At 52.3% G+C, this 24378-nt stretch overlaps 1 protein-coding gene across 2 annotated transcripts; it reads left to right on the top strand.

The window, feature by feature from the left end:
• On the top strand, positions 1034 to 12750 carry UBIAD1 (UbiA prenyltransferase domain containing 1). Of its 2 annotated transcripts, XR_002344901.1 has the most exons (3): positions 1195 to 1898; positions 6188 to 6564; positions 10177 to 10264. XR_002344901.1 is itself a non-coding variant. In XM_003127564.4 (2 exons), exons 1-2 carry the CDS (start codon positions 1370 to 1372, stop codon positions 10662 to 10664), a joined length of 1017 nt encoding a protein of 338 aa, XP_003127612.1. In that variant the 5' UTR covers positions 1034 to 1369; the 3' UTR covers positions 10665 to 12750. The 2 variants fall into 2 exon arrangements, 1 of the variants encoding a protein (XP_003127612.1); XM_003127564.4 differs by lacking the exon at positions 6188 to 6564 and having other exon boundaries at positions 1034 to 1898; positions 10177 to 12750.

A 24378-nucleotide genomic window follows, 5' to 3' on the forward strand; every position in this document is an offset into this window, starting at 1 on the left:
AGCCAGGGATTGAACCTGCGTCCTCATGGCTACTAGTTGGGTTCGTTAACTTCTGATCCACAATGGGAACGCCTAGTTTATTTTTTAAAAAATTGAACTAGTGTTGATTTACAATGTTGTGTTAGTTTCAGGTGTACAGCAAAGTGATGCAGTGTTATACATATATATACACATATATTCTTTTGCAGATTCTTTTCCATTATAAGGTATTGAATATAATTCCTTTTGCTATACAGTAAATCCTTGTGGTTTTACATTGTTTATATATGTCGTGTGTATCTGTTAATCCCATACTCCTGATTTATCCCTCCCTCCTTTCTCCTTTGATAACCATACATTTGTCTTCTATTTCTGCGAGTCTATTTCTGTTTTGTAAATAAGTTCATGTGTATTATTTTAAAGATTCCACATGTAAGTGATATATTCATTTCTTTGTCTGACTTACTTCACTTAGCATGATAATCTCTAAGTCCAACCATGTTGCTACAAATGGCAATATTTCATTCATTTTTTTTATGGCTGAGTAGTAGTCCATTGTGTGTATATACATATTCATATATATATATTTATGTATACTACATCTTTATCCATTCATCTGTTGATGGACACTTAGGTTGCTTCCATGTCTTGACTGAGCTAATAATTTCTTAGACATCAATTCCCGTTTAAGAGCTTCAGCGATTCCTATTTGAAAAGTGAGGGGTATAATTACACCTTTTTTATCATCCTCAATGTGCTCCTTGATTTTTGTTGATTTTGTTCACTGCTGTGTGCAACAGTAGGTGTTCAATAAATCCTGTTGCACACAGTAGGCACTCAAAAAATGCTTTTTGAATTAAAAAAAAAGAGTGAGTCCTATTTCTGTGAGTGAAAGCTCTTGGTAAGCCGTGGAGACTGTTCCTAACGATGCTGGGAGCAACCGCGAGCCCCAGACAGCGGGCGAGGGAAGGGCTGGACCGCTGGGTGGCCGCCTAGTCTCGGCCCCGCCCCTGCCCCACCCACTAGTCTCGGCCCCGCCCCCGGCCCTGGGCCGCGCGGCAGACTCCTGTTTCCCGGCGGGCCTCCAGCGGCGGGCGCACAAGATGGCGGCCCCGGCGGCCTCGGGGAGGTTCCCGCAGCCCAGCCGCGGGCTCTAGGGTCGGGCGAGGGTCTGGAAGCAGGGCTAGCCCAAGTGACAGGAGGTCCGGGCGGTGCCGGTGGGGGTGCTCACTGCAGTCCCCGAGCCCCGCTGCCCTCCGGTCCCTCCACCCGGGTGGAACCGAAGAGGGAAGGTCAGGTCTGCCGCCCCGCCCCATCCCTCCACGCCCCTGCGCACGCGGTTCCCCGGGCCGCTCGCTGTTAACATTGACTTCACGGTCGTGCAGCCTACATGGCGGCCTCGCAGGTCCCGGGGGAGAAGATTAACATCCAGGCGGGAGAGACAGCCAAGGTCGGGGACAGGGATCTGCTGGGGAACGGCTGTCCGGAGCAGGACAGACCCCTCCAGCGCTCCTGGAGGCAGAAGTGCGCCTCTTACGTTCTTGCCCTGCGGCCCTGGAGCTTCAGTGCCTCACTCACCCCCGTGGCCCTGGGCAGTGCCCTGGCTTACCGATCCCAGGGCGTCTTGGATCCCAGGCTGTTGGTGGGTTGTGCGGTAGCTGTCCTCGCTGTGCACGGGGCTGGCAATTTGGTCAACACTTACTACGACTTTTCCAAGGGCATCGACCACAAAAAGAGTGATGACAGGACGCTGGTGGATCGAATCTTGGAGCCCCAGGATGTCGTACGGTTTGGAGTCTTCCTCTACACCTTGGGCTGTGTCTGTGCCGCCTGCCTTTACTACCTGTCCCCTCTGAAACTGGAACACTTAGCCCTCATCTACTTCGGAGGCCTGTCTGGCTCCTTTCTCTACACAGGAGGTAAGAATTGGCCGGTTTCCTGTGCTTCTGGTCTTAAGTTGCCTATCCTGGAAACCGCCGTGTGTAAAGGAGTTATACGGCTAGCGGAGCGGTGTCCAAGGTTATTTTCTGAATTAGGCCACTTTTTGTGAACTCTATAATGTGTGGGTCATGTGGCTTTTGGGGAAAACATCCTGGCTTGGCTTATGGATATTAGGAATAACTCGTATATATGAAATTTTTTTGTATCTAGTTTCCACTCGTTGGCCATACTTTATAATGCCACAGTTGAAAATGTCAGTGGAATTACATTTGAAGAGCTCCAATTATACACCTAATTACATTCAGCTAGTTTGCTAGGTGACTCCTTGCAGCAGGCTGATTAAGATGGTGATGGGCAGGTGCTTAAGCCCTATTTATTGAGCAGCTATTATGTGCCAGACTCTGTTGTACAGGAACACAGCAGAGACGGCTGTCAAGTCCCTGCCCTTGTGGAAGTGATTTTATACATCATTGAGGAGGGAGAGAAGATAGAAATAGTAAATTATGGTTAGGATAACCAGATCCTGGTTTGCTCAGCACTGGGAGTGTCCCCTAGATGTGGGGCTTCTGGGAGTTCCCATTGTGGCCCAGCGGGTTACAAACCCAACTAGTAACCATGAGGATTTGGGTTTGATCCCTGGCCTCATTCAGTGGGTTAAGGATCCGGCATTGACGTGAGTGGTGGTGTAGTTCACAGATGTGGCTCGGATCCCGAGGTGCTCTGGTTGTGGTGTAGGCCAGCAGCTGCGGCCCCAACTCAACCCCTAGCCTGGGAACTTCCATATGCCACAGGTGTGGCCCTAAAAAGCAAAAAAAAAAAAAAAAAATGTGGAGCTTCTGGAAACCAAGCTAATTCCTGATAAGCCAGGATGACTTTGTACCTAGATTACAGCATATGCAAAGATGCTAAGTGCTGTAGGGGAAAAAGAGGTAGCACAAGAAAGGAAGACACAGCTGATGATTTCAAGTACTTTGATCAGGGAGTTCCTGTGGTGGCGCGGGCAGAAACGAATCCAACTAGGAACCATGAGGTTGCGGGTTCAATCCCCGGCCTCGCTCAGTGGGTTAAGGATCTGGCGTTACCGTGAGCTGTGGTGTAAGTCATAGACGCGGCTCGGATTCTGAGTTGCAGTGGCTGGCAGCTGTAGCTCCAATTCGACCCCTAGCCTGGGAACCTCCATCGGCCGCAGGTGCGGCCCTAAAAAAGCAAAAAATAAAAAAAATAAAAAAAGAAAATAAAATAGTTTGATTAGAGCAGGCCTCACCAAAAAGGTAGCACGTGGGCAAAGATCGGAGGAGGTGACACGTGAGGGAGCTAGCGAGCAGGTATCTGGAGGAAGTGTATCTTGGACCTGCAGTTGCCAAAGGCCTTAAGGCAGGAATGTTCCTGAAAAGTTGCAGCAACAGCATGGAGTCCAGGGTGTGAAAGAGGGAAGGAGTCAAAGGAGGGAGAGCAAGAGAAGAACATTTGCGGGGGCGGGGGCAGGGTGGTCCCAGGATTCCATAGGCCTTAGTGCTTCAGAAGAATCACTCTGGCTAAGGTGCTGAGAATGGAGAAGGGGGCAGAAGGTAGAAGCAGGAACACTCAGGAGGACGCTGTTGAGTAAACCAGGCAAGAGGTGTCTGGTGGCTTGAATCGGGGGGGGGGTAGTGGAAAGGGCAGAACTGTCAGGTTGGGAATGTATTTTGAGGCTGGAGAAGGTCTGCCACTAGACGGGATGTGGCGCGGAGAAGAAACATCAGAATTCAACGTAACGCTGCGGTGTTGGCCTGAGCAACTGGAATAGTGGTGTCGGCGTCACGTGAGAGGGAGAAGCTTGAAGATGGGTTTGTGGAGAGAACATAGAGCCTTTGACTTTGGACATCTTAGTGTTTTAGACCTCCAAGTGGAGCTGTGGCAGAGATCGTTGGAGATGCGTCCGAGTTCAGGGGCGAGGTCAGAGCTGGAGCCAGAGATAAGTTGGGAGTCTTTGCACAGGGGTTAAGTTGTATCCCTGGCTGGGACCCCAGAGGAGGGAGGGTCGATAGACGGACGGGGGGCTTTGATGGAACATCTGGAGGACAAAGAAGGAAAGCAAGACACGGTGTTGTCCTGGCAGCCGATGGGAAAAAGTTCAAGGCAGGAGCATCAGTAGGATGCTGTCCTAGAATGAGTGTATAAGGTGGTGGTGGAGGAAAGGGGCCCTGACCCTGACCCTGACCCTGACGGTGACTGAGACTTGAAGGTGAGGAGCCAGCCACGGGGCAGAATGGGCTGAAGGACCCTGATTCAGGTCCTTCAGGGCTGTTCAAGGAACTGCAAATGTAGAAACGCTGGAGGGGGTGGGGGTGGGCTTGGTGTCTTCTAGGATCTGCCCAAAGGCGTGGGATCCAGAGGGAGAGGGAGGCAGCAGCTGCCGGGGAGGTGGGGCCAGTTCGAGCTGGTCTCGCAGGGCCTCCGTCTCTGCTGGTTCCTCCTCACTCCCAACCACCACGCCTATTCCTTGGGCCTCTTTTCTCTATCTCCTTTTACTCTCCTGGGGACCTTGGGAACTTCAGCCAGTCTCATGGCTTCTGTTGCCATCTGTGCAGCTGGCTACTCAGATTTCTACCTCTGGACCAGAGCTCTCCACGGAACTCCACACTCACATCCAGCTTCTTGCTCGGTACCTTCTCTAGCGGTCACAGGGGTCTCAACCTTGCATGTCTGAGACCAAAGTCCTGATCCTCTCCCCCGTGTAACCTCTGCTCAGCTTCCCGTCTCCCCCGACGGCTGCTCCATCCTTCTCTTACCTCTGCTTCTAAAGTGCCCCTGGGACCTGCCACTTCATCACCTCCCCCCACCGTCATCTCCCCCGAGTGTTGCGGCAGCTTCTGTGTTGACCCTGTGCATCCACCCTTGTCCCTTTCGGATTGCTCCCAGGTCAGCCACCAGAGCGATCCTGCTGTCAGTCCTCTGCTCAGGACTCTCCAGGGGCTACCATCTCATTCAGGTTCAAGACCAGGGTCTGTCCCGTGACCCCCAGGGCCTGACATGGTCTGCTCATCTGCCCTCTCTTCCACCTCTTGGACCTGCCCTCATCCGGACCACGCTCCAGCCGCACTGCCCTCCTGGTGATTTCTGGAATGTGCCAGGCATGGCTCTGCCTTAGGTCCTTGGCAGATGCTGCTTCCTCTGTTTAGAATGCCCTTCCCGGAGTTCCCAATGTGGTGCAGCGGTAACAAACCCAGCTAGGATCCCTGAGGTTGCGGGTTCCATCCCTGGCCTCGCTCAGTGAGTTCAAGATCTGGCGTTGCCTTGAGCTGAGGTGTAGGTCACCGACAAGGCTCGGATCCAGCGTTGCTGTGGCTGTGGCGTAGGCCGGCAGCTGTAGCTCTGATTCGACCCCTAGCCTGAGACCCTCCATGTGCCAGGGAGGGGGCCCCTAAAAAAAAAAAAAAAAAAATAGAATGCTCTTCACCCATCTCTGTATGCTTTGCTTTCTAACCGCCATCCGTTTACTCAGATCAGCTGCTTGGTAAGGCCCTGCTTTCTACCCTTAGTTAAAATGACAAAACAATAGAGCTTTTCTGCAGCAGCTGAAAAGAATGAAGTCCCCACGCACCCTTTGTGTTTCCCCTACAGTATGTGCCTTGTTGCTTTCCTCTGCTTTCTCTTCACAACAATATTGCATCCTAACCACGTAAAGCCCTTACCTCGTCAGCTGCCTTCTCCCGTAGACTGTAAACCCCCAGGGTAGGGATTCGGTCTCTGGGTTCTGTGCTGAACCCCTGGTGCCCAGAACAGTGCCAGGTATGTGGCCAGTCCTTAATATTTATTGAATGAACAAATGGGGGGACACTGGAATGTGTTGAGCAGAGTAATGGCATAATCTGATTTATGGGTTTTATTTTTTTAATTTTAATTTTTTATAGTTCACTGCCCTTTTTATTATTATTATTTTGCTTTTTTTTTTAAGGGTTGTACCCGAGGCATGTGGAGGTTCCCAGGCTAAGGGTCGAATCGGACCTACAGCTCCCGGCCTACACCACAGCCACAGCAACACCAGATTCGAGCCACCTCTGTGACCTACACCACAGCTCATGGCAACGCCGGATCCTTAACCCACTGAGTGAGGCCAGGGATCAAACCTTCATCCTTAAGGATCCTAGTTGGGTTCGTCAGCCTCTGAACCACGAAGGGAACTCCATATGGTTTTTTTTTTTAACATTGACTTTTTAGTGATATGTAATTAACATACAGTGAAATGCGTGGAGCTAACGTGTCATCGTCTGGTGAACGTTGACAGGTGCATACAGCTGTGCAACCCACACAGAAGCCACCACGGGACATTTCCTTCACCTCCAGCAGCTTCCTCACGCCTCTTTCCCTTCAGTCCCCACCCACCCCCCGCCTCTCCAAAGGCAGCCGCTGTCCTGATTTCTTTCACATAGATGCGTTTGGCCTGGTCTGGACCATCTGGTCAATGGAATCATTGGCTATGAATTCTTGTGCCTGTGCTTGAGTTCATTGTGTCGCGAAGTGCATCAGTCATTCCCGGGTATCCCAAGTGGTGGCCCTGCTGTGGTCACACCGCCCTTTGCCCATCCATTCTGCTCCTCGGCCACTTCTGGATGATTTCCATATTTTGGCCGTCACGACCAGACGTTCATGTTCAAGTCTTTTGTGAGTATTTGTTTTCATTTTTCTTGGGTACATGCCTGGGAATCGAAGCCCTGGGCTTAGGGTAGATGATGTTTAACTTTATGAGAAGCTGCCAAATGTTTTCCAAAGGGAGCAGCTCCACCAGCGAGGCTTGAGAGTTGCGGTTACTCCACATCCTTTGCCCACATTTTGATTTGTGTTTTAACAGGTTCATTCTGGCTGCTGTGTGGAGAGCGGGCCCAATATTTCACTGAGCTGGCTCATTTGGAACATGGCATCGGGAGGGTGGGCTGTGTTCTGCCTAAAAGGAGAACTCCCAAGTAGGCCATGTCTCTGAATCAGGTGGCGCACAGGAGCCTTGGGCCGTGTGTGTGACACTCAGGGAGCAGGGCTTTCTGCTAAGGGCTTTGCAAATTTTTTTTTTTCTTTTTAGGGCCGCACCCGTGGCATAGGGAGGTTCCCAGGCTAGGAATCGAATCGGAGCTGCAGCCACAGCCACGCCAGATCTGAGCCACGTCTTCGACCTACATCACAGCCCACGGCAACGCCAGATCCTTAACCCACTGAGCGAGGCCAGGAATCGAACCCATGTCCTCATGGATACTAATTGGGTTTGTTAACCACTGAGCCATGACAGGAACTCCTACTAAGGGCTTTGTCATTTTCTTTTGACAAATAACCTCAAGAAGATTGGCAGACCTTTCTTGTCCTTGGTGTGGGTTTGCGGCTGGTTTTTACTGCAGGGTCTGTTGAAAGTGGGGGCTTAGCCTTGCAGCCACAGGTGTCTGTTCATCTTGGCTCACGTCGTGTTTTGGCCAGATCTGAGGACGTGTTCTCGGGTACCCTCGCCAAAGGTCAAGGCTGCAGCACTGTGTTTTCTTCCGTAACCGGCGCCCTGAAGTCTTCTTGGAGAGCTGAGAAAATAAGCAAGAGAAGAGTGGGATGCTGGTGGGGAAACTTGCTGCATCAGAGCATCCCTGCGGGGCATCTTCCTTGGGCGGGGGAGTTGCCTAACTGTGCGAGATGTTCCAAGAGACATCAGTTTCCTCACATAGAGCTGGAGCCTATGTGCTGCTTGAGAGACCTTTGTCCTGTAGGGCATGTCCTCAGACAACCAGGTTATTCCTCAAACGCTGCTCAGGGAGTGCAGAATTAGTTTGCTATGTGTGGTGGGTATCAAGGGGCCATGCCTTTTGTACCATTTCCTGGAGATGCTTCATTCCAAAGAACTAGCTGTGGTCATTTAGCACCAAAGAATCCCACGGTGTGAGGGTGTGAAGGTGACCTTGGGCTAAATCTTGTTCTTGGGCTGCCACGCCTTTAGATGGTCTGCAGACCATTGTCCATTATCATCTTCATTGCATTTAAAATGCAACTGGTGGAGTTCCTGTTGTGGTTCAGTGGTTAACGAACCTGACTAGTATCCATGAGGATGTGGGTTCCATCCCCGGCCTGGCTCAGTGGGTTAAGGATCCTGCGTTGCTGGGAGCTGTGGTGTAGGTCACAAATGCAGCTTGGATCCTGCGTTGCTGTGGCTGTGGTGTAGGCTGGCAGCTGTAGCTCCGATTGGACCCCTAGCCTGGGAACCTCCATATGCCACAGGTGCAGCCCTAAAAAGACAAAAGACACCCACACAAAAATATAATTGATGACCCAATCTTTTTTTTTTTTTTTTTTAATTTTCTGATTCTGAGGCCATGCTCAATTAGATTGCAGGTCTCCCAAGGTTCTGTAGCCAAATATGTGGGCACCTTGACTGGGCGTCTCTCCCTTTCCCATGCTGCTTTGCCTTTTCAGTCCAAGTGGGACACTTTTCATGACCTCAGTCCCAAATTCTAGGTGCTTGTTACTGTAGCTCTTTGTTCCGCTCAGCCTTCTCGCCAAGCCTTGGGGAGCCAGCTGTGAACAAGTCAGACTCCAGGTCCTGCCCGAATGAAACTTACGGGTTCGCGGGAGAGATGGAGACAAACTCATCAGAAGTGTGATGGAGCTTAGGAAAGTGGCAGTGAGGGCATATACTGCAGGGGACTGAATGCGGTCTAAGCCTGGGGAAGGCTGCCTAGAGGAATGGTCTTTAAAGTCTTTTTTTAAAAAATGATTTTTATTTTTTCCATTACAGTTGATTTACAATGTTCTCTCAGTTTCTACTGTAGAGCAAAGTGACTCAGTCATACATACACATATATATGTATATGTATTCTTTTTTTTTTTTTTTTTTCAGGGCTGTACCTGAGGCACATGGAGGTTCCCAGGCTAGGGGTTGAATCGGAGCTGTAGCTGCCAGCCTACGCCACAGCCACAGCCACACAAGATCCGAGCGGCATCTGTGACCTGCACCACAGCTCACGGCAGCATCGGATCCTTAACCCACTGAGCAAGACCAGAGATTGAACCTGCGTCCTCAGGGATGCTGGTCACATTCGTTACCACTGAGCCATCATGGGAACTTATTTTTTCAATTAAAAACTTTTTAATACAACTTTTTTTTTTTTTTTAAATGGCCGAACCCATGGCATATGGAAATTCCTGGGCCAGGGATTGACTCCAGGCCGAAGCTGCAGCAGTGCCAGATCCTTTAACCCACTGTGCCAGGCTGCAGATTGAATCTGTGCCTCTGCAGCAGCTGTGACCCAGAGCCTCTGCAGTCAAATTCTTAACCCACCGCAACACAGCGGGAACTCCAATTTATATATATATATAAATATAAATAAATATATATATATACACACATATTTTGTTTTGCTTTTGACATGTGGAAGTTCCCAGGCTAGGGGTTGAATCAGAGCTATAGCTGCTGGCCACAGCACAGCAACACAGGATCTGAGCCACGTCTGTGACCTATACCACAGCTCACGGCAACGCCAGATTCCCAACCCACTGAGCAAGGTCATGGATTGAACTCATGTCCTTATGGATCCTGGTCAGGGTCATTAGTGCTGAGCTGCAGTGGGAACTCCCAATTAATGTAATTTTTAAAGCTTACTTTGGGGTTCCTGTCATGGCTCAGCGGTTAATGAATCTGACTAGATCCATGAGGATGCAGGTTTGATCCCTGGCCTTGCTCAGTGGGTTAAGGATCCGGCATTGCCATGAGCTGTGGTATAGGTTACAGATGCAGCTTGAATCTGGCGTGGCTATGGCTGTGGTGTAAGCTGGCAGCTGTAGCTCTGATTCAGCCCCTGACCTGGGAAGCTCCATATGCTGCGGGTACGGCCCTAAAAAGCAAAAAAAAAAGGCTGACTTTTTCTTTACAGTGATTACAAAATACTGACTGTGTTACCCATATTGTACAATACGTCCTTGAGCCTTACACCCAACAGTTTGTACCTCCCCACCGCCCGACGGGTAACCCCTAGTGTGGGACCCTCCTGTTCTTTGTGGCAAGACTTTCGTTGGGAGCCAGCAGGAAGGACAACTTGGGGATGACTCTGAGACCGACCTGGGTGCTGAACCATGAGGATTTTCTGTCCCTCTGTGTCACTGGAGAAGTAGTCAGACTTGGCTTGGAGGGGAGGAGAATTCCACCACTGCTCAGCCTTCCGGTCTAGGAACCCCCCCCTTCCCAGCCCAAGGTGGCTGCTCCTCGGGTCCCAGCCTCTGATCTCACCCCGACTCTCGGTTTTCTGGCCGCAGGAATTGGATTCAAGTACGTGGCTCTGGGAGACCTCGTCATCCTGATCACTTTCGGCCCACTGGCTGTGGTGTTCGCCTATGCCGTCCAGGTGGGGTCCCTGGCAGTCTTCCCCCTGGTCTACGCCATCCCCCTCGCCCTCAGCACCGAGGCCATCCTCCATTCCAACAACACCAGGGACATGGAGTCCGACCGGGAGGCCGGCATCGTCACGCTCGCCATCCTCATCGGCCCCACCCTGTCCTACCTGCTCTACAACGCGCTGCTCTTCCTGCCCTACCTGGTCTTCAGCATCCTGGCCGTGCACTGCAGCGTCAGCCTGGCCCTCCCGCTGCTCACCATTCCCATGGCCTTTTCCCTCGAGAGGCAGTTCCGGAGCCAGACGTTCAGCAAACTGCCCCAGAGGACCGCCAAGCTCAACCTTCTGCTGGGCCTCTTCTATGTCTTTGGCATCATTCTGGCACCAGCAGGCAGCCTGCCCAAACTCTAAGGGGACCGGCGGCTTGCCCCACACCGTGGGCCCCTTTCTTAGAAGGTGTTGGAAGCAGAGGAGCTAAGGGGGGGAGGGTGCTTTGGCCGCGAGGAGCCTCAGGATGGCTCGTGAACTCCCACCTTTTTATTCTTACATTCTTAGGATGTTTTGTTTTCGTTGTTATTTTATTCCGTTTTATGGGGACTCTTGAAACCACTCTGGTATCCGCAGGTAAATTAGACGCATGGGCTTTGCTTTATTTATAACTTCCACTAGGGGGTGCTGTCAGGTCATTTTTAAAGTGGACTGAAAAAAACGCCCTAAGACTTGGTGGAGGAGCCGCCGGGGCCTGGCCTCCTGTCCTGAAAGAGCCATAGTCATGGACCAAGTGCCCTCTGTTGTCTTTGTCTGGCAGGATGTGGGGATGACCCCCCGTGACAAGGAGCACCTGCCTCCTGTCCTGAGCATTTGGGTCCTGAATACACTGCTTGGGAGAGAACGTCCCTCTTTTCAGCCTGCCTTGGCTCCCAGCTTTTTTGCCGAAATTGTGAATCAGAAACTTTTGTCTGTCACTTCACTCTCTGCCACAGCGGAGGAAGAGCTTCCAGTCACCCCGCAGCAAGGCCGGGGACAGGGCAGGAGAAAAATGCCACCTTGGAGACAGCTGAAAACATCACTTTGCTTTTGGCTAGAAACTGCTGTTTTCCCTCCGCAGAGCCCGCTGGAGTGACAGGAAGGACTCCCAGCCCTTTCAGTGACTAGCAGGGACTCTGGAGTAGCCCCGCTGTCTTTGTGGGCTGCTTCTTCACTACCCCCCCCGAGGCCCCATCTGGACCCCTCCTGCCAGAGGTGCCCGGCCTTGGGCAGCAGCTTAGCAGCAGGCAGGGGCCGCCATCCCCTTCTACAGAACCACAGGCCCAGTAGGCTGGGGACAGGGGACAACAGCTCCTCCTGAGTGAATAAGCCAGTGGGCAAAGAGTCTGGACCCTGTTCAGCCAAAATGACAGGCCTGCCAGTGAAGGAACCGCAAACCAAATCTTCCTCCTTGAAGAAAGAGGCGCAGTGTCGACCCTGCTTCTCTGCTAGAGGCTTCAGTTGCCTTATGCTGAGTCAGTCTGCACCCAGGATGTGGGACCTCCAGCACTGATTGATGCTGCTTCTCATTTCACTGCCTGGAAGGTAAAACTTCCAGGCTAGAATCGCTCATTTGCATTTGGTCCAAGACTGAAATAGATTGAGGCCGTGATCATTATGCTTTTCTGCTCTGGTCAGAGCCGTTCTGATAGGTGTTTCAGGGTCTTGGCCTGTGGAAAATGACGTCAGAATTAGTTTTTAACCTTTAAAATCAGGCCAATTATGATTCTGCTCCTTAAGGTAGAATTGGGAACCTTCGCTTGGGAAAAACATTTGGAAAACATTTGCAAAAGTTCCTCTAAAGTTAAAGTGGTGTCTTGGAAGCTCTGGGACACAGGTTCGATCCCCGGCCTGGCACAGTGGGTTAAGGATCCGGTATTGCCACAGGTGCGGCTTGGGTCAAAACTGCGGCTCAGATCTGCTTCTTGGCCCAGGAACTCCCTGTGCCACGGGGCGGCTAAAATGGAAAACAAAACGAAAAACGTGGTTTGTCTGCAGAGTTCCAGAATCCTCGAGCAGTGGTCAGAGCCCAGTAACGAGGGAAGGAAGGACAGCCTTGTCCCCTGCCTGTCTTCCCAGCCCCATTTTTGTTCTGTGCCAGGCTTGTGGCATTTTGGTGCTCACAGGAGTTCCACCTTCAGAGACAAGCTTTTCGGGCTCCTTTTCAGAGCAGGCCATTGTCACCCAAGGCTCACTGCTGAGGCCCTAGGGCCGGGAGCTCCCTGCGTCCACAGACCAAACCACCCGGGTAGGCACCCTCTCGGGCGAGGTCAGCTGATCTCTGCACTGTGTTTTGGTGCAGGTTTTAATGCATATTTTTTATATATAAATTTTTCTAAAAGGCCAAATTTGGTGTCAGGTTTTATATGCAGGTCACTGGAATTTGTATCTCATCCCCTGATTCAATGAAGGTTTTCTTTAGACTTATTAATGAAACTTCTTTTCCATTAAAGGAAGATATTTATCAGCAGTCTGGCTTCCAGGCCTTGTGCTTTCTTCTGCTCCTTGTCTCGTCTGATTGTGACCTCTGAGTCATAAACGCCAGGAGACCAGCGTAGGCACCTTTGGCGGGGTGGGGACAGGGTACCTGATCGCTGGCCAGGAGTTTGACCAGGTTTGATGAGCCCCGAGAAAAGACAGTAGGGAGCCCTCCCAGCCAGTGTGGCTCTGCCAAGAGCCAGAAAGGCCGCCTTAGCCTTGTCTCCTTCGGTCCTTTCCTGCGTTCATTTCTCTTGAGCAGGTCACTGTGCTGATAGATGGAGAAGGTGGAGGGTGTTTGGTGAATTTCTGGGAGACCGAGCCAGCTGTGGGAGAGAGCTGACTGGTCAGCGTGTCGCTGTCAGCTGGGAAGGAAGCCTGCCCTTGGCCCGGCCCAGTCGAACATCTGTTGTTAATAACTGGAATTGGGCAGCCCGAATTGTGGGCTTGCTGCATCTTGGAGGAAGAGCTTATAAAGTAAATCAAAAGGCGGCTTTGATGTGTCAGAGGGAAGATGTAGCATGAGTAAGCACAAAACCATATACTCGGGTCCCCACACGAACTGTGTGACAGCAGAAAGGGAAGATCCAGGGAGTGGCGGGGCGGTGGATGCGGGGTGTGTGGCCTTAGTGGATGACTCCGATACAGCATCCCCTGCCTTTTTTTCTGTGAGTCGGGTTTATCTGCGCCCCAGTGGGGTGGCTGGAAATTGAACCTCAGCTGCCTCTTGGGTCTGCTTCCATCTTTCTAGGACCACCCAGGGCTCCCGGGCCTCCAAGGGGCCAGAAGCCAGGGTGTTGGCTGGGTCCTGGCCGTACCTGCTCCACGTCTGTAAGCAGCTTCCCTGCTGCTTCGTGCTGGGGCTCGGCCCTGGCAGCTCCCCTTGTTTCTTGGCCACTCTGCTCTAGAAGGGTCCCAGGGCCCCTGACTGCAGCCCTCCTTGCTGTGCACCGCAGGCCTGGGGGCACAAGTCCCCGCCGCCCCCCTTTATTTCCGCCCAGTCTCAGGGAAGCTGCCCCCTTCCCTGTGACCTGCCTCATCCACCTCATCTGCTCAAGGCATTTCCCTCCTCCCCCACCCCTGTGGGACCTTTACACACAGTCTACCTGGGGGCCATTAGGGGCTCCTGCTGGCCTCTTGGAGTTGGGGGAGGGGACAAGATACATCACGTGTCTCCTACCACCTCTTCTGTTCTCCTTTATTGGAGCAAACATCTGAGCCTGTGACCTGGCCCGAAGCTCAGCTCGAGTCAGTGATGAGCTCTGGCTTCCATGGCCATGGTCAAGGTGACCCAAGGTGGCGATGACAGATTAGCGTCCAGAACAAGGAAGGCGCAGGTCGCCTGCCCACCCCTGTGTTGTCGGCCACATGTGGTGGGCTAGGCCCATTCCTAGGCACTCTTCCTTCCTTTCTCTCTTTCTTTCTTTCTTTTTGGCTTTTTAGGGCTACACCTGCAGCATGTGGAGGTTCCCAGGCTAGGGGTTAAATCGGAACTACAGCTGCTGGCCTGCACCACAGCCATAGCAATGCCAGATCAGAGCTGCATCTGTGACCTACATCACAGCTCACAGCAACGTCAGATCCTTAACCCTCTGAGCAAGGCCAGGGATTGAACCCATACCCTCATGGCTACCAGTCGGGTTCGTTACTGCTGAGGCGTGATGGGAAATGCACTGTTCCTTCTTTCTTGGTTCCTTTGTTCAGATAGAGCAGATGCAGTGATAGATCAAGGGGGTGCCGTGGATAGAATACACTTGGATTTCAGCAGGGCATTTGACACATGAGATGAAATGTGAAAGGCATAAAGATGCAGCTCCAGAGACCTCATTTCTACCCGCACATACGTTTGTTTTTCACTTTGGTAACAGCTGTGGCAAAGATTTCATATCCCTCATTGTGGGAACCACACTCTGAAGATGTTATTAAAAACTGGATCTTGTCCAGAAAGCAGTCGGCAGACGGATGAGGGCACTTAAAATCAAGTTGGCACAAGGAGTTCCCTTGTGGCTCGGTGGGTTAAGGGCTTGGTGTTGTCACTGCAGCAGCTTGGATTGTTGCTGTGGGGCGGGTTCAATCCCTGGCCCAGGAACTTCTTCATGCCATGGAACGGGCATGTCCAAAAAAAAAAAAAAAAATTCAGCATGGAAAGAAGACTCGAGGGCTATCCTGGGGAAAAGGGATTGAGCTGTGTGTGTGACTTCAGGCAAAGCTAGGACCAGAGGGTGGAAGTTATATGGCCCCACGTTTACGCTCTTAGTTCAGGAAGAGCTTTCTGACCATTAGAGGTATAGGCAAGAGAGAGGTTTGAATTGTTCCAGTGGGTGGTGAGTTCCCTGTGACTGGAGGCGTGCAAGCGGGAGGATGATTCCTTGGGACACTGACCCGCAGAGTTGGACCTCAGAGAGGAGGTGGATGAGGAGACCTTAAGGTTGTCCCATCGTGTGATACGCTCGTTCTGTTGTTAGCAAGGGATCATCTTTCAGACCTGCCCCCGGGGGTTGGGAGGACAGAGCACGAGAACCGGGTTGACAGGTCTCTGTGACAGCGTGTCGTTATCTGTCTGCCCGCTTTGACAGGCATGGCTGTGATCGATATTTCTTTCTTTCTGTTTTGAAGATTATACGCGCACACACGCACACACACGTGTGCGCACGCACAGTTGATTTCCCCCTCGAAGGCCCTGGAAGGGCGGTGGATGACAGCTCCCTTCCTTGGAGCCTCACGGACCCTTCTGCTGCTAATGGACTGTCAGCCTCTTTCATTACGGGCTCCAGACTGTGCCGGAGTAAAAGTAGTGCCACTGGCAAGAGCCTGGCACTCTTGGGTCTCAGCCAGTTGACATGTGCGGTTTGCCCTTTTCCACACTGGGACGGGCCTCCCGCCATGAGTGGCTAACCCAGGATGCTGTGCAGTGGAAGAAACCAGGTGGGGTCCCCTGCCTGGAGAAGTGACAAGGGCCGAGCCTGGCTCTTCAGGGGGGCCTGCAGACAGGTTCCCGGGGTGGAGAGAGGGCTGTAATTGAAGGCAAAACCCCCTTCAGTGCCCCGGCCCACCTCGAGATGCAGGCATTCTGGGAGGGTCCCAGGCATCTTGAGACAACAGTAAGAGCCTTTAATTAATTTTTGGAGTTCTCATTATGGCTCAGTGGTAATGAATCCAACTAGTATCTATGAGGACGCAGGTTCGATCCCTGGCCTTGCTCAGTGGGTTAAGGATCTGGTGTTGCCATGAGCTGTGGTGTAGGTAGAAGATGCACCTTGGATCCGGCGTTGCTTTGGCTGTGGTGTAGGCCATTGGCTGCAGCTCTGATTCCACCCCTGTAGCCTGGGAACTTCCATATGCTGTGGGTTCAGCCCTAAACAGACAAAATTAATTTTAATTTTTAATTTAAAAAAAATTTTGTTTTTATTTTTTGAAAAAAAATTTTTTTGTCTGTTTAGGGCCACACCTGCGACAGAGGGACAGTCCCAGGCTAGGGGTCGAATCTGAGCTGTAGCTGCCGGCCTACACCACAGCCACAGCCACACCAGATCTGAGCCACATCTGTGACCTACGCCACAGCTCAGGGCAATCCTGGATGCTTAACCTACTGAGCTGAGCGAGGCCAGGGATGGTTCCTAGTCAGATTCATTTCCACTGTGCCACGATGGGAACTCTGGAGCAATGGTTTAAACCTTTCATGATTTCAATACAAGTTCAGCTCCTCATCTCTGTCTTTGGATATCCTGCAGTACTGAGTACCCTGGGACTCAGTCAGGTGGTCTGCCCTTGGCAGTGGCAGAGGGGTGAGGACAAGGCTGATGGTGGAGGGTGCCTGAGAAGGGGGCTTCAGAAGTGTCAGCCAGTGACACAGCCTTGACAATGTCCCTGACCGACCCCCCACCCCCCGCCCTAGTGCTCTTAAGCAGGGGCTCCTGGGGTTGCTCCCAAGAGCTGGGCTGGCCATGGAGGTGGCTCAGGGCTGGGGGAGCTGGTTCCCATCAGGGGGTGGGGTTTCCATTCCCATGGGACAGCAGCCTTCTTGCTGGTGATGCTGTAACAACGGGAAGCAGAGAGCCTGAGTCCCTGCAGGAGAGACCAGCTGTGGGAGGTAGAGGAGCTGCCATGGGCTGGGCACAGCCCTTGGCCTTGGCACTGGTCTGCTGCTCTCTAGTCTTCAAGGTGGAGCCCCCGCAAACCCCCTGCCCTGTGCCCTGCAGCGCCCCAGGAGGCCAGTTCTATGGAGATAATAATGAAGCCCTGTGTCCAACCTGCTCTGGCTGGTTAGGTTTCCGGGCAGATCTGCCTGTCCCTGCATAACGGAGAGTGAGTGGCTGCTGCCTGCCACTGCCTGCCCAGGACGACACAGGAAGGGCCATTCTCAGCTTAAATCTCTGCCCCTGGCCCCGATCCGTCTTCATTTTCTCTCTTTCTTCCCAACCTCATATAGCCACTGACTCAATAGCGACTCCAGCTCCTAAGAATGTGGCCTGCAGCATTTCTGCCCATGTTTCCCCATCTGCCTGTCTTTTGATTGTTTGTTCGTTTGTCTTTAGGACTGTACCCGCAGCATATGGAGATTCCCAGGCTAGGGTGCTAATCGGAGCTGTAGCCATTGGCCTACACCACAGCCACAGCAATTTGGGGTCCGAGCCGCATCCATGACCTACACCACAACTCATGGCAATACTAGATCCTTAACCCACTGAGCGAGGCCAGGGATCGAACCCGCAACCTCGTGGTTCCTAGTCAGATTTGTTTCCGCTGCACCACGATGGGAACTCCTGCCTGCCTCCATTTTCTTTCTTCTAGCTGTCCTCTGAGTCAAGAGGGGCCATTTCAGGCATGTGGGTGACTCCACTTCCTGAGACTTGGAGGGCAGGGGAAGGTGGGGGTCAGGGAGGGAGACCGAAAGGGCCCCTCCCTCCTGTGCAGGTGAGAGTTACACGTGTTTGGGACACAGAAGCCTTAGTCTTTGGGTATATTGAGAAGAGGCTGATGCATGTCAACCATTGAATAAACACCACTGATAACCACAGTAGAGGTGGGGGCATGAGATGGAGCTAATTATAATTAGCAAGGCTTCCAGAAGGAGGTAATGATGAGTCATGATCAAGACTTCTGGGAAGAGGGGATTCCTGTCATGGCTCAGTGGTTAACGAATCCGACTAGGAACCATGGGGTTTCAGGTTTGATCCCTGGCCTTGCTCAGTGGGTTAAGGATCCAGCGTTGCTGTGAGCTTTGGTGTAGGTTGCAAACATGGCTCAGATCTGGCGTTGCTGTGGCTGTGGTGTAGGCCGGCAGCTACAGCTCCAATTGGACCCCTAGCCTGGGAACCTCCATATGCCTCAGGTGCAGCCCTAGAAAAGACAAAAAAAAAAAAAAAAAAAAAAAGACTTCCAGGAAAAGCCAGCCATGAGGGGGAGGGTCTCCTCAGAAGTCGAGGTGCTGGCGGACAGTTGTCCCCAGTTTGCGCAGCTGCCTTGATCCCTTGGTCCCTTGGTCGCTGCCTGAGCACATGGGTGAAGTTCTCCTTCATCGGCCTCTTTGGCAGCGCAGCCAGACCCCTTTGGCATTGAGGCAGCGGTGCTAAGGGCCATCGTACTGCTGGCAAGGTCAGAGCCTGAAGAATGAAAAACCCTGACACCTCCTCTCTGAGAAACAGGAGGGGATGGCCGCGCTTAATCAGCCGAGGCTGCCAATACCTAATCAAGATGAATGGCCTGGGGAGACGAGGCCCAGGCAAGGCGCGTGTTTGGAGACTGGGAAGACTGCCTCCCTCTGAGCTGCACTGAGGCCGCGGAACGCTGGTGACAAGGCACCAGGTGCACGGGAGATGCCGAGGGGGTCCGAGGTCACTTCTAGCTGATGCTTTCCCTGACCAGAGTCCTTCACTGAGAACCCACTCCCGGCCAGCTCTGTCCCGGGACTCCAGATAAATGAGACATGGCCTTGACTTTTGAGGGCTCTTAGTGAGCTGGTGGGGAGGGCACACAATGTAAGTTATTCTGATGCCATCTCAAGTGTCACAGCAGAGGCACAAATGGCAGTGGGAGGAGGGCAATAGAGCTGAATTCTCTACCCCCCCGCTGTCACCAGACCCTGATCAATTCATTCACTCCTTAGGACAGAGGCCTCTTTCTCAGCTCTGCTTCTCTCTGGCGCCATCTGCAGGCGGCTGTGAGACCAGTCAGCCGTCCACTGTTAAATGAGCAAGTATTAGGTTCCAGTTCTGTGCTCAGCTCCTGGGTATAAAGGTGAGTGGGACCTGGTCCTATCCGCAGGAATCCTGCAATCCCAGAGGAAAGACAAACAGGCACTCCTTACATCACTCATGGAACTTAACTGGGGAAACACTCATGTAGTTTGAGAGCACCATGTTTAATGAAGTCCAGGTGCACCACTCACACTGTGGATATGCTCAGCCAAGTTATGTAACCTCTATGAGCTTCTGGTTCCTTCTCTACAAAGGAGAATGCTAGTATTTGCCTTGTAGGGTAGTTTTGCGTTTAAATGAAATGCCTAGCATGGTGCCTGGGATGTAGCAAGCATCTCATATAGTGATTCCCCTTTCCTCTTGAATTGATGAATATTTTATTTTTTATTTTTTTGCCTTTTTATTTTTAGGGCTGCACCTCGCAGCATATGGAGGTTCCCAGGCTAGGCGTCAAATCAGAGCTTCAGCTGTCAGCCCACACCACAGTCACAGCAACTCAGGGTCAGAGCCTAGTCTGTGACCTACACCACAGCTCACGGCAATGCTGGATCCTTAACCCACTGAGTGAGGCCAGGGATCAAACCTGCAACCTCATGGTTCCTAGTCGGAATCGTTTCCGCTGCTCCACGATGGGAACTCCTGATGAATATTTTAGAATGTGGTTGATTCTCTATAATCTGACTTCCCTACCAAGGAGCAGAGGACCCACGGCTGACCTGACGGTATTCCTCACTGTGCTGGCACAATCCCCAATACATTCATTCATTCACTCAACAAACAATACTGAGCACCTGATAAATATCAGACACTATGTTAAAAACTAAAATAGAAGGAGTTCCCTTTGTGGCTCAGCAGTTAAGGAACACAGCGAAGATCCATGAGGATGTGGGTTCGATCCCTGGCCTTGGGTTAAGGATCTGGTGTTGCCGTGAGCTGTGGTGTAGGTCACAGACTCAGCTTGGATCCTGAGTTGCTGAAACTGTGGTGTAGGTCGGCAGCTGCAGCTCTGATTTGACCCCTAGCCTGGGAACCTCCATGTGCCGTGGGTGTGGCCATAAAGAACAAAAAAAACCCACACTAAAAATAGGTGAGCAAGACCAGGTCCCTGCCTCATGGAGCTGATACAATTGTGTGGTAGACAGAAAACAAAAGAAACACTTCACGGTGAAACCCTGTGTGTTGGGGTGGGGGTGGGGCCCCTTAGTGATTGCACAAGGTTCTGGGGGGAATGGAGGGATGACCATTTGGAGCCTCTGTTTCAGGGAGACTGGAATCCCAGTGGGGTAACTCTGGGAAACTTGCCCCTCCCCGCTCTAGAGCTCCGTACTCCCGAGGTACTTGGCCTTGGGCCCAGAGACTGTCAACGTGGCTTCCTGTCTGAGTGCCTCACGGCCCAGGAGCTTGACCATGGAGCAGGTGCTAGGAGAGTGTTGGATGGAGAGATAGATGGTCTTATGTACAGTCTTGAGTGGCCTGTCCTTCTGAGGGGCTTCAAGAACCTCTAGGTTTGGAGTTCCCATTGTGGCGCAGTGGTTAACGAATCCAACTAGGAACCATGAGGTTTTGTGTTCGATTCCTGGCCTTGCTCAGTGGGTAAAGGATCTGGCGTTGCCGTGAGCTGTGGTGTAGACTGCAGATGCAGCTTGGATCCCGCGTGGCTGTGGCTCTGGCGCAGGCTGGCAGCTACACTCCGATTAGACCTCTAGCCTGGGAGCCTCTATATGCTGCAGGAGCGGCCCTAGAAAAGACAAAAAAAAAAAGAACCTCTAGGTTAAAGGAGTTATCTGGGAACCCTATTTCCCAAACGCTCTATGCCAGGGGTAACATCATGTTTTTGGGCTCCTGTCAAAGTTCACCCAGGGAAGGGCATCCAGAAAATATCTGAAGTCTGTTTTTACCAGGGTTGTCATTATATTAAAAAAAAAAAAATTTAGGAGCTCCTGCTGTGGCACAATGGGATCGGTGGCATCTTGGGAGCGCTGGGATGTGGGTTCAATCCCCAGCTCGGTGCAGTGGGTTGAGGATTCAGCATTGCTGCAGCTGCAGCTTGGGTCGTGACTGCGGTCGGATCTGATCCCTGGTCTGGCAGCTCCATGTGCCGTGGGGTGGCCAAAAATGAAAAAAAACAAAGAAAAAACAATTGTCCACATGCATGTGTGTGCACTTGGGTTCGTGTGTGCATCTGTGTATGGAGTGTGGGGACACCCGCTCCTCTGCTCTCTCATCAACAGGGCAGCTATCACTCCGGGTGTTCGAGAAGAGCCGACAATTAATGGAACTCAATGCAATGAGCCACACCTTGTAAAACAATTTCAATTACCAGATAACCAATCTCTGGGCAATTCCAGAGAGGATGAGAAGAAACCACTGCCCCGACGCTCGGGCCAGGTTGGGAGATGGAGCCTTCGTTATCCTGCCAGCTCAGAGCAGAGGTGGGCACGGGGCGGGCTGCCCCCTGGAGAAGAGCCATTCCTTTCCCAGGGACAGAGCCAGTCAGGTGGGGAGGAGTTCTCTGTCGTCTGTGCCCGGGGCTGTCGGGGTGGCTGCAGCTAATCTTGCCGGGAGGAGCCCTGCTTCCCCAGTTGGCTGTGTGGCTTCTGGGGGAGGACGGGTTGGCCCCAAAGCCCCCTGCCAGTCCGGGAGATCCATTGTCCCCGATCTCCTGTCCCTCCTGGTGACCCCGGCCGGGGTGGCTGGGAGAAGGGGTGTCTTCATGTTCACCCCAGATCCAAGCCATGGGAGCCGCCCTGTCTGTCCACACTGCCCACCTGAAATGGGAGGGTAGGGGGCAGGGGTACAGCCTTTAGAAGAATGAAGTGATGTGGTTGTTGAGGATACAATAAAAACAGGTTAGCGCCGATTAGGCCCAAGATGGTGAAAGGGTCGACTTCCAGTTCACCTTGAGCCTCATCAGGCGCTCTTGTGGTTCATTATCATCTAAATGACACACCCACAGTGAGTTCCCGTCGTGGCTCAGTGGTTAACGAATCCGACTAGGAATCATGAGGTTGTGGGTTCGATCCCTGGCCTTGCTCAGTGGGTTAAGGATCCGACGTTGCTGTGAGTGGTGGTGTAGTTTGCACGTGCGGCTTGGATCCCATGTTGCTGTGGCTCTGGCTACATCTCCGATTAGATCCCTAGCCTGGGAACCTCCATATGCCATGGGAGTGGACCTAGAAAAGGCAAAAAGACAAAAAAAAAAAAAAAAAAAAAAAAAAAAGACACGTCCACAGGAGCCAGGACAGTTCAGAGGTGGACAGTAAAAGGCCCGGTTCCCGGAATTCCTGCCCCCGCCCCCGAATCAGTGCCCAGCGAAGTGGGAATAATCCTCCCACTCATTAGCCTATGAAATTACCCAGTCCGCAAACACCCACATTTCGGGGCGCCTCTCGCCTTCTGAGAAGGGCCACACTCTGCCTGTGGTGCGTCTTTCTCCCAGGGCCACTCTCCTACCTTTGGAGACGTCCTCGCTTTGTCTCTCTCAATGAATCTGTCGCAGGAAGGGGGACCCCTTCCAAAGCCCAAGAATGGGCTCTTGCCTGACACTGAGGCCTGACACTGAGCAATGAGCTGAGGAGGCACACCTCCTGACAAAGCAAGAGACTTTATGTTGAAGGGGCGCCCGGGCAGAGAGCAGCAGGGGAAGGGCACCCAGGAGAACTGCTCTGCCACGTGGCTCGTGGCCTCTGGTTTTATGGGAATGGGGTTCATTTCGAGGTTGTCTCTGGCAGTGGTCTTGCAGCCAAGATAGATGCCTGGGCCAAGGATCCTGGGAGGTTAGTTGGGCTTCCTTGCTCTGGGCCCTTCCCAAATCCTCCTGGTTAGTCCAGGCGCTACCCTGTTCCCCATCGGGGCCTCCTGCTGTGAGACAGCTCCGGCCAGTGGCTATTTACCTGCCTGGCCAAGGTGGGCGGTTTTGGTCACGGGTCCCCTAACAAATCTAATTCTTATTCATCACTTTGCCCCTTGCCGCGTTCTTTCTGTGCTGAGACAAAGAACCTGAACTTTGCTAAGTCCTGAGAGCAGGTGTGTGATTTTAACTAAAAACCAGTGGGTTTAAGTCCCAGTTGCATTGTGAGGTTTTGCAACCAGGCTCACAGCGAGCATCTCCATTCTCTGGGTGCAGAGGTCTCTGCCCTGTCTCCCGGCGGCAGCTGGTTTCACAGGCTGAGTGGGTTAAGTGACTTGCTCAAGGTCACAGGGTCACAGAACAGCAGGTCCTCAACCCAAATCAACCTTTTTCTCCAACCCTAAACGCCGCACTCATTTGGTTAAAGCTCTTTTTCATTTGCAGTGCTTCTCCCCCTTTCTTACGAAGCGGGTGGGGTGGGGTGTGTGATGGGTTGTTGTTTTTTTAATACATCTCATTTTCAATTTAAATGTGCTTTAAAATATTGAAAGAACCACAGCTGCCTCGCTCATCATCGTCTCCCTCTCTCTTTCTCCTCCCGCTTCCCTCCCTAACCCTTCTCCTGGCTCTTCCTGAGCTCCCTCTGCACGTGGGGGTTGTTGCCCTGGGTGTTGGAGGAGAGGGAGAAGAAAGAGGGTCAAGGGAACCCAGAGAGAGGGGATGGATGATTCTATTTGCTTTGTGCAGTCTGACCCCCCTGAAGTCCTCTCAGCTATCCCTCCGACCTGGGGCAGGAGCGTGGCTCCTGCAAACTTGGAAGACATCATCTTTGCCCGGGAACAGCCTCAGACAAAATTGCCTACGGAGGAGTTCCCACGGTGGCACAATGGGACGGGCAGCATCTTCGGAGTACTGGGACGCAGGTTCCATCCCCCGGCCCAGCACAGTGGATGAAGGATCCGGTGTTGCTGCGGTGGCGGTGTAGGTCGTGTCTGTGGCTCAGATCAGATCCCTGGCCCGGGAACGTCATAGGCCACAGGGCAGCCAAAAAAAAAAAAAAAAAAAAAAAGCATGCAGAAACCCACACTGCAGTGTCTCACTGTCCTTGTCCTTGGTTCTGCTGCTGTCTGACCTGAATTAGGTTCCGATACACCTGATCACCTTTGAGACTAAATGCGATGCCAGGATGGAGTTACAATATATGATGCCCACCTTACAGATGAGGAAACTGAGAGGCTCCTGCAGCAAGTTTAAGCACCTTGCTCTCAATATCCCCAGACAGATTCATCCTTGCAAGGTCCTAGAGCCAGTGGTCAAGCTGGATTTAGCAGCCAAGCCCTGCGACATCTCCTGCAGCGCTCTTCCCACCAGGCTCTGTGCTGTGGGCCAGCACCCCGACCTCTGTCCCCACCTTGAGAAGGCGGCCCTGAGATGCAGGGGTCCAGCCCATGACAGAGATAACAAGCAAGCGGAGAGGCTGGTCTGATCCTGCCGAGAGCAGCAATATCTCCCCGGATGAGGGTAAAACAAACAAGCAGGAGACACTGACTAGGAGATAATCTCTGAGAAATGA

The sequence above is a fragment of the Sus scrofa genome, chromosome 6, assembly GCF_000003025.6.
Source record: "Sus scrofa isolate TJ Tabasco breed Duroc chromosome 6, Sscrofa11.1, whole genome shotgun sequence".
Lineage (NCBI taxonomy): Eukaryota > Metazoa > Chordata > Mammalia > Artiodactyla > Suidae > Sus > Sus scrofa.